Source organism: Cygnus atratus, chromosome 3, assembly GCF_013377495.2.
Source record: "Cygnus atratus isolate AKBS03 ecotype Queensland, Australia chromosome 3, CAtr_DNAZoo_HiC_assembly, whole genome shotgun sequence".
Taxonomy (NCBI): domain Eukaryota; kingdom Metazoa; phylum Chordata; class Aves; order Anseriformes; family Anatidae; genus Cygnus; species Cygnus atratus.
In genome coordinates, this window is record NC_066364.1 from 107,706,143 (window position 1) to 107,716,081 (window position 9,939).

Sequence of the window (9,939 nt, forward strand, 5' to 3'; positions counted from 1 at the left end):
CGTCATCACCAGTTCTTCCCCAGACTGGGACTCAAAGTGCAACAATAATAATAACAATTAAAAAAAATAAATCAGTAAAACAACTTTGCTCTCTTATTTGGTGGCGTTTTTGTAATGGCGTCTGAACTCCTGCATCCCCTCCTGGTCTCCCCAGTACAGGAAAGGTACTGATGTGTGTAGTGTGGGCCCAGCCCAGGGCATTTGTGGGGTGAGGGACCAGGGCACACGGCACACGAGGGCAGACTGAGGGGTCTCCTTTGGTCAGCATTAAGGAGAGAAGACTCCCGGGGTGGAGCTGACTGCTGACCATCAGCCCCCAGCAGAGCATGCTTCTAAGTGCAAGTCCTTATTTCTAAGTAGCCAAACCCCTGTCTGTGGCACCAGTCCTGTAACCATCTCTTGATGCCCCATTCCTGGATGTTTTCAAGACCAGGCTGGATGAGGTTTTGAAGCTTTGGTCTAGCTGTAGGTGTCCCTTCCCCTGGCAGGGGGCTTTGAACATGGTGATCTTTAAGGTCCCTTCCAACCTAAGCCATCCTATCCCTCTATGAACCATGCCTCAGGCCAGTAGTCCTCTCTGTGAAGCAGCACCCCTCGCAGCACAAAATGAGAGCTGGGAGCTCACCAGGCCCTGCCAGGAAAGCTCTGTGCCCCACATGGGGAGGGGACCATGGTGGTCCCCTTGTTGCAGTGACGTTGTGGTCGTAGCTCGCAGTGCTCAGCCCAGTTAGAGGTGGAGAGCCAGGCCATCTGCACACGGGCAGGGCAGAAAAAAAAAGGATTGCAGGCATCCAGTGCCAGCATGGCACAGCCCAAATAAAGGGTTTGCAGATGCTGCTCAGGCAGGATTAGGCCTCCAATGTGCTAAGTCTCGGCTCTCACAGAGCCTAATTGCTGCTGCAATAAGCCCTGGCTGGTCCTTTCCTGAACTGTGCTCCCCCCACTCCATCATATGGGTATTTTTTTTTTCCTGCAAAGCTTGTATTTACCATGCATATGTTCCTCCCACCCCCCCAGCAGACCTGACTGAGCAGAGGGGGGGTTGAAGGTGGAATATTTGCAGATGATGGCACTGCTCTTCCCAGCCAACCGTCTCCCCACGTGCCCCCCAGACCCCTGCACAGCACCAAGTCTGCGAAGAGCTGCCACCAGGCTCAGCGGCAGGGACAGGGACAGGTGATAGCATCATTACACAGCCATGCTCTCATTGAGCTGCATTAGGAAACTTTCCAAATTGGGATTACTCAGATTGTAATAAAACCTTCTGATAATTTTCAGTTAGATTTTGGCCAGCAGATAAAGCTGGAGGTGTTCCAGGATAGCCGTCACAGTGCACACACAGGCCAACTCAGCATGGCAGTGAGAGGAGGAGCCCAAATTTGAACAGCTGGATGGCCACAGCACCCTTGCACATGCCGTCATGGCTGGGGATGCTCATGGGGCTGCCGGAGCTGTCCTGCTCCATGTACTTGCTAGGGAGGCTGAGGTACCCTACCGGTTCCTGCAGCGCTGGTTCACCTAGCCCAAAAAGAGCTCCTTGTGTTTAATCATGAAACATGGGGACACGGGGCCCAGCTCTGTACCCTCCAGGGCAGCAGGTGTTTCTGGATCAGCTCAGACCTTTGGTGAAAATCGATCACCTTTGGGCATGTGGAGGCCACTGAACTGGACCTCAGCTCTGGAGAGACAAATGAGGGCTTCACTCTGCTCCCCTGTGTGACTACACAGCACTCAAGCCCCATTTAGGCATGGGTCTGCCCAGGATCTTCTCTAAGCTAGCAACTACCACAACACCTGCCAAAGTAAAATAAAAGAAATCACAATGCAGAGCGTGAAAACCAAAGATACACCACAATTTTACTTACGGATGCGTAATAAATAAACGGACAAAACAGGAACAGCCACATTCAAAAATCCAGATCACTAAAGTGCTTTTAGACATAAATATAGGACAACCAAGAAACACCTCTCACATTACGCTATTTACAGATAATTACAAAATATTTTCTTATGTCAGTTCACAAAACTGTTTCATTGTTCCAGGGTACTATGGCTTGGTTTTCAAAAAGGTCTGTTCTAGTATGCATAGTATGGCAGGTAACATTCAAGAATGTACAAAATTGTTGCATAACAAAAACGTCTTTACCCCCTTCTCCCAAACGTGAGTTAAGGAAGCTACACAGTGTAAATCCAGTGGTAAGGCTGCATTGGCAGGCCGGATCCTCAGGAGGTATAAACTGGCAGGCCTGTCAGGTTACACCAGCTTGAGGAGGGACCCTACCATGTTTAAAAACCCCACTGCTGGTTGAGGTGGAAGAATTGTGTGCTTGAAGCAGAGGGACTTGCCACACGGGTGCTGTGCAGGGATGGCAGCGCTCAGAGAAGGCGTCTGTAAACTCCTGCACCATCTCTGCACCCACATGGTTGGGAAGGGAACGATTCCCATTGCATTGCTGCTCTTTGTGCTCCTGGATGGCCCAGGACACGTTCACATCCCAGAGGAGAAGGGAAGCTCTTCCCGAGCAGCCGTCCATGCTGCCCGAAACATGGTCCCGTCTTCACATTGCTCTTGGCCGTGTTGGGACACCTCTCCCACCCTCCACCCTGGCTGCATCTGTGCTCTGCTGAGAAGTGAACAGCTTAAAAGTGAAGGGACAGAGGCAGGGGGAAGGTGTCCAGTTTTAGAATGCCCTGAATTCAGATAAAAGTTCAATGACTTAAGAAAATATATATATGTGTTAATAAATATTCTTATCTCCCCAGGAAGCTGTGAGGTCTGGCCTCCTCCGGGGCAGCCCAAGCTCAGTGGTCCCTGTCCTTCTGCTCCGCGGCAGGGTCCCCGTTGATGCACTGCCTCACTATGCTCCTCTTCTCATGCTTGGCCGTCCTGGAGAGGTCAATGGCTGTGTCCTCAGGATTTTTTGCCGGGCTAAGTTTGTCAGAGCTCCTCTGGGAACTGGCCTGCTTCCCTTGGAGTTCCTCCTCATCCGGATCCGCTCGCCAGCCATCTGCCAGCTTCTCTTGGCTCTCCGCCTTCCTGCTCACCTCCATCGACTTTTTGTGCATGCCTGGCAGAGGGGAGAGAGCAAAGCCAAGGGTGCCGGTTGCTTATTTCTGCCTAGGACTGCTCAGCATCATCTCCTCAGTCGAGGGGAGTGTGCTGCTCTGCCCTCCTGCTGCTTCCTTCAACTCTCACTTATATCCGAAGAAAACTCATGTTTTCTACCCCATGCCCAGACCCCAGGTCTCCCTGGAGCCTTCTCTTCTCCAGGCTGAACAACCCCAGCACCCTCAGCCTGTCTTCACAGTGCCCCAGCCCTCTGATCATCCTCGTGGTCCTCCTCTGGACCTGCTCCAATAGGTCCCTGTCCTTCCTGTGCTGGGGGCCCCAGGGTAGCTCTGACAGAGCATTAACATTGTCTTCAGCAAGGGGCGTGATGACTTCCCAGACCCCCAGCCGCTCCCACAATGACTGCTAACACAATGAAGCAACACACAGTGAAGTGCAGAGGCTCATCTGACACAGTGGAAAAAGGCTTTCCCCTTCCTGGCTGTTCGGTACAAGGAGGGAGGGAAAAACCCAAAACCTGCAACTCCTGCCCCGTTCTGCCCTGATGCTTACCCAGCAGCCAGGGGGCGCAGGACCCCACCAGCCCGCTCTTGGCGGAGTTGATGATGGACTCGGGCAGAGGGATGGAGTGCCGCACCATGGCGCCGTAGAGGCCGTACTCGGCCATCACGCTGCTCCGGCCCCAGCACTTCTCCCGCTTCCGCCACTTGGCTCTTCGGTTCTGAAACCAAACCTTCAGGGGTAACAGCCAGGAGAGCACGGAGGGGGTGGGATGTGGGGAGGAGATGGCCCCACGGTTGGGCGTTCAGGCCAATCGTGCACGGGGGAGCGCATCCAGGGCAGAGGGGCAGCCGCGTGCGTGGGGTGCAGGTACACATGGGCACGGGGGAGGCAGAGGGAGGGTGGCCGGGGCAGAGCCACGGAGGAGGATTTGGGGAGGGCGGGCACACACGTGGGTGTCAGTGAGAGAGGAGAGGAAGGGGGGGAGAGGGAGCACACGTTACACGAGGCTGGCCCTGACCCAGGAAGATGCCCCCAGCCCAAGTCACCAAGGGCGGCCCCTGCTCGCCGCCTGCCCACAGAGCCCCTGCACTGGCTCTGCACAAAGCCACCGACGACTCCAGAAGGGGTCCACATCGCACTTATGGGTGATGGCAGAGGGTGCTCAGGTCCCTCTCCCCACACCCTTCCTGTATTTAATGGCTAAAGAGGTGTTGATACAACCCGACCATCATCCAAACTCCCAACCTGTCCTTAAGCCAATGAGCTGCTCCACAAGGGGGCAGGATCAGGCCCTAAAATACCACCTCAAAGGCTACGTGAGCAAGCTGGGGAGAGCTTTGACCTAGCACCTCTGCATCACTCCTGCCTGAGTTGTGTCCCTAGAGGAAAGAGCTGAAGAGCCAGCGATGAACAGCAGCTGCCTGGGCCAGCACTGTGTCCCCCCATCCTTGCATTTCCACTTGGAGCCCGGGGAGCAGGAAGCCGAGGAGCCACCCCAGAGACTTTGGCGCTCCCTCCACCTCCACCCACTCGCCCTACAGCAGAGGACCGGCAGGTGCCAGCAGCCCCCAGACTCCATGGGGAGAGAGGAGCCGCGCAGCCCTACCTGTATCCTATCCTCCGGCAGCTCCGTCTTCACCGCCAGCATCTCCCTGGCATAGACGTCGGGGTAGTGAGCTTCGTTGAAAGCCTTTTCCAGCTCCTCCAGCTGGTGGGCTGTGAACACCGTCCTGCGGAGAGGAGCCAGCATCCTGTGACAGGGTCCAGACCCTCCCGATAACATCACCCCCTCCCCACTGGGGTTATGCCTTGAAAATCCTCCCCCCGCCGCTGCTTCAGCTCCCGTAGATCCCCTTCTCCTTGCTGTCGTGGGGACACCCACCCACCCTAGGGGACCCGGGGGACAGCAGCGGGGTGTCCGGGGCTCAGCCCAGCCCTCGGGCCCTACCTGTGCCGCCGTTTCTTCCTCTTGATCTGCGAGGCTGGCATCTTCAGGTCGCTGGCATCCCCGGACAGGCTGTCCTCATCTGGTGGCAGCACGGGGAAGGGGGGGACACGGTCACATCCAGACCCTTCCCATCCAGACCCTTCCCATCCAGACCCTTCCCTGGCCCCACGACGAGCGGCTCCTCCCCAGTGCCACCCCATGGGTGCCCCTTCCCCTTCTCCCCGGTGCCCAGAGGGGGACAGCGGGGGACACGGCCATCCCGGACGGGTGGCCCGGCCGTGGGGCCAGCAGCTCACCGGACACGCTCTCCTTGTAGCGACGGGGGGCCGGCGGCGGCCCGGGGGGACCCGGTCGGGGTCCGCGGGCCGGGAGCAGCGGCAGGGGGGCGGGCAGCAAGCAGGGGGCTCCGGGCCCGGCCAAGCCACACAGCAACCCCAGCCCCAAGCCCAGCGCCCCGCCGCCCTCGTAGCCTCCGGCGGGCCCGGGGGCGGCCCCGGGGGGCGGCTGCAGCTCGGCCTCCAGCCCCAGCAGGTCGGTGATGGCGAAGCCCTTGGCCCGCAGCCCCCCTTGGCCCGGCCGCGCCGCCCGCTCGGGGAGGGCGCTGCGCACCGCCGCCGGGCCCGGGGCCGCCGCTACGGGGACCGCAACGGGAACCGGCACCGCCGCCACCGCCCGGCCCCCCGACGGCTCCCCCCGGCCCGGCATCGCCGCCGCCTCCCGGCCCGGCCCGCAGCGGACACCGCCGCCCGCCGCCGCTTTTATGGGGCCGCCGCCGGGCCCGGCCCCGGGCACACCCCGGGGCGGCGGGGGGGCGATCCCGAGGCACGGATTAGCGGCCACCGGGCCCCGCGCCCCTCCCTCGGGTCCCCCCTCGGTCCCTCCCCCCCGGGTCCCCCTCTCCGGACCCTCCCCTTGGTCTTCCCCATCCCTTCCATCCCGGTCCTCCCCGTCCATCCCCTCCCGGTCCTCCCCATCCCTTCCCTCCCGCTCCTCTCCATCCCATTCCCTCCGCTCCCTCCCGTTTCTCCACCCCGACGCCCTTCGGGTCCCCTCGGTGCTGTCCCCACGTCCCCTCTCCTCGTCCCTCCAGCCCCACATCCCGGATGGAGCGTCCCGCCCGGCTGCTGTCCCCCCACTGTCCCCCCGGGTGGCAGGGGGCTGTGGGGCAGGACCCTCTCAGACCGGGGCCATTTCGAGGTGCCTGGCCTCCTGGCTCCTTTTGGCTCCCAGATTCTTGCACCTGAGCTGCAATTTCTTTCTTTGCTTTCCCCCCCTTCCCTCCCCTTCATCTGTTTATGGAAACGATTTACAACCGGCTTACACGGGTGGCCTGATCCAGGCCTTCCCGCTGGACGGTCAGATTAACCGAGGGTCCTTCTGATAAAGATAATTACAAGGGGACTCCGCATTAACTTTGCATTATTAAAGAAAGACCCAAATCTCCCCTCGCAAGCTGTTCCTGGGATTAGCAGAACAATAACTTTCATTTAGGATAATTGCCGTGGCCGGCGCTGGGGGCTGGCGGGGGGGGTTGCCTTCGGGTGATCGCGCTTCACACCACAAACGGGAGGTGGGAAGCGGGGGACATCGCGCCCCCAAAGCCACCAAGGTCCCCATGGACTGGGCGTGCAGGGATATTTGGGGCATGCCCACCCAGGGCTGCCCCCCACCCACCCGGGGATGGGTCACCCAACGTCCCCTCGGGCACCTTCACTTCTCCAGAGTGTTTTTGCTGCAGGTTTGCTGGAAGCGGAGACTTTCACTGCTAGGCAGGGAGGATCTGCCACAGTAATTAGAAGCCCTAATCCGGCCACCACCCACAACAAATTTCCTGTCCAAGCAGATATTAGTGGATAAAACCCTAATTTTTGACGTTGTCCCAGAATCAGCTTGATTTCAGCAGTTTACGTTAAGGCCGAGCTGTTGGGAGAGATGATGAAGCCTTAAATATGCATATGGCCTAGTCATTTGGAAAGTTTGGGGATAAAGCACGTATAATTGCTCCTAATCAGTTTATGAAACATAAAAGCTCAAACCCAAGAGAAAGCCGATAGATGCAGAAATGGAAATAGCGATTAAATCTCCCTACGCCGGCGAGGTGGCCTGGATACGGCGGCGGTGCCGCGGGGCACCAGGGATGCGCCTGCTCTGGGCACACGGCTCCAGGACGGGGCAGGGGGGGACACGGGTGGTGCCAGGTCCCCAAGCCATGGTGGAGAGGGGCATCTCCGAGGGGCATCTCCACCGGTCCTTTGGACAATAAATCAGTTAAAGGATATCTTGATATACGCTCATCAGATAGGATTATCTGGGATTAGACTAATCAGTAAATGTTTCTCTGCTCATTATTTTCCAGGGAAGATTTTCAGCTGATTCTCCGACGCCGAAAGATTATTAATCGCTTAAAGAGCAGAACATCAAACATCGCTCTTGCTCTAATTTCCCTGCGGTTCCTCCCCCCCTGCGGGCAGGGCGCATGTGCCGACCAGACCAGGAGCCCGAGGGTGCCCCAGCACCTGGGACCCACACCCTGCAGCACCTCGGGATGGCACCGCAGGGGCACCGGTGGGATGGGTGCCCAGGGCTGGCCCTTCCAGACCCCGGAGTGAGCCTTGCCAAGTCCTTGCGGGATTACAGTATGCGCTAAGTGAGTCCCAAGCCAGCAGCCAGCGGGGTTTAGGGGCGCCTGTCTTTGCAGGGATGTGAAGGGAAACCTCAGAAGGATGCACACTCACCACAGATCCACCTTCTGTAGCGATGAGGAAGGGGAATCAAGGAGGAGGCATTGAAGGGACTGGTTTAGGGGATTAGTAATGGGATAAGGCAGCTTTCACCTCCCTGGTTTAGATATGAATCAGGTCAATAATACAGGAGAGTCTGCACCATCTGACAGTTCGTGGCTGCTCAGGGTGGAAGAGCCTCCTGTGCTCTATGGACAGGGAGCACACAGCCACCGTTGGACCTGAGCTGGCAGCCTTGGCCAGGCGGTCCCTGCTGGCTCCATGCCATGCACCCCACATCCAACTCCTGCCTGGGTAAACGGGATGGGAACACCAGCAATTTGGCAAGGGGGAGAGTCTGGGGAGAGGTTACTGCCTCAGCAAGCTCAGACAGAAGGAAAAGGGCTTTTCTTCCACCTCCTCCATGTCCTGCTGGGAAAACGATGGCCAAATAGTCTCCATTTTGGGGTGATGGATCTGTGGGGGCAGGTGGCACGGACAGGTTAAACAAATGGCAGTATCTGTGCTCACAGCGCTGCTGTGCTGCAGGGAGCGGTTCCTTTCTGCCCCGCGCTGATGTTGGTGAAAGGCAGCATTTGCAGGATGCAGGCAGCCACATCTGGCCGCGCACTCCGCCTGCTGTGCCGGAGTGCAGCAAGCTGGGCTTAAGGCGAGCGCTTCAGCAGCCCTAATTTGGCACTGGAGGGGGTCCCTTTCCACGTCCCAGAGACATCCCTACTAATTCCTCCTCACAGCTTTCTGTCTTAAGACATTTGCCTTTGATTAAAAACAGAAGAGCAGTCACGGTTTAAGTGGAGTTTAAGAGCAAACCATGTGCTGGGGAACAGGGCTCTCACATCTGGAGTGCTGCAGATTTAATCGAACTGCTGGGAAGTGCCACGCGCAGACAGCTGTCACAGCAGCCTGGGGCCGATCCTCTAATTAATTCCTGGCCAAACACAGGGCAAACAAATGACCATCCAGGTGGTACACCTACAACTGCGTGGTCGGCAAGCAGCGAGCAAGCGGAGTTGGGGATGCTCTCCCTTGGTGGTACCTGTGCCCACTCCACTTGTTTCTGCAACCTTCGGAGCAGCGTCCTACAAAACGTGGGTTATGGCAAAACAGGGCAGGTCTGGGTGCTCCTTGGTGCTCCGTCACGGCTCATTAAAGCTAATTGAAATGGCTGCCGGAGCTGGGTCTGCGTGGGTGCTTGGGAGTCCTGGGCACATGGCAGAGCTGGACTGGGAATATCCGACTGTGAGGAGCCCCAAACTAGCCGATGGACTGTCCTCTCCAATTAGCCCCACAAAGGAGCTCTTATTCCTCCGCACTATGCTTGTCCAATTACTTTATCTTATTATTTCTTGATCATTCCTCCAAAATGTGCTAATTAAACAGAAATCATCAAGTCAATTAGAGAAACACTCATTAAAGCAGAAAATAAAAGAAAATATAAGCAGAAGAGAAGTGGCTGCAAGGCTCCCAAGCACGCACAATAGCTGCCACATTCATTACATCAGCATCTCCCCAAAGAGGGGTATACATTGTCAGACTCTGGTTCAGGCCCTGGAAATTAAACTTCCCAAGCAATGGAGTCAAATTTCTTTTTGTTTTAATGGAAAAAGCTGCGCATTACACCACCTTTTTAGGTTTCTTTTATATTTGAGAGAGCAGAGAGATGTTTGGTCCCATGAAGGTCTCAGGTCAAGGACAATGAAAGCTGCTGGAAGAGCTTTACTGACCTTAGTGAGTTTGGAACTGAACCTAGAGTCTTAACATCCTTCTGGTCTGGAAGATTTTCAGCCAGTTTCTTCATTCAGAAGGTTAGCTTTCGATGGGAAACCTGCTCTGTGCTCCACGTGAAACCATGCGGGAGGGACCTGCCCGTGGCCATTCAGCGGGACAGTGGCAGAGCTGGGGGACAGATCCTGCTGGACCCTAGTGCAGGCATCTCGTCCAGGTGCCACAGCTGTTACTGCTGGTCATCATGGGAATGGTTTTAAACCGAAATAGAGTAGCTTTAGGTTAAATATTAGGAGAAAATTCTTCACCATGAGGGTGGTGAGGCACTGGCACAGGTTGCCCACAGAAGCTGTGGATGCCCCATCCCCGGAGGTGTTTAAGGCCAGGTTGGATGGAACTTTGAGAAACCTGGTCTAGTGGAAGGCATCCCAGTCTGTGGCAGGGGGTTGGAA

The 9,939-nt window shown here is 57.0% G+C and overlaps 1 protein-coding gene across 1 annotated transcript; it reads right to left on the reverse strand.

Annotated features, from left to right (window-relative positions):
• Positions 1–2,802: 2,802 nt before the first annotated feature.
• On the reverse strand, positions 2,803–5,726 carry VSX1 (visual system homeobox 1). The gene is made up of 5 exons (XM_035562788.1): positions 5,318–5,726; positions 5,022–5,100; positions 4,680–4,803; positions 3,623–3,803; positions 2,803–3,068 (listed from the first exon to the last, which is right to left on the reverse strand). The coding sequence occupies exons 1-5, from the start codon at positions 5,724–5,726 to the stop codon at positions 2,803–2,805; spliced, it is 1,059 nt and encodes a 352-aa protein (XP_035418681.1).
• Positions 5,727–9,939: the final 4,213 nt, after the last annotated feature.

Coding starts and splice junctions, on each gene's coding strand:
- VSX1 (XM_035562788.1), bottom strand. CDS start 5,726: ATGCCGGGCCGGGGGGAGCCGTCGGGGGGCCGGGCGGTGGCGGCGGTG. Junction 5,101..5,317: donor CTACAAGGAGAGCGTGTCCG/GTGAGCTGCTGG, acceptor TGCTGCCACCAG/ATGAGGACAGCCTGTCCGGG. Junction 3,069..3,622: donor CTGCGCCCCCTGGCTGCTGG/GTAAGCATCAGG, acceptor CCCCTCTGCCAG/GCATGCACAAAAAGTCGATG.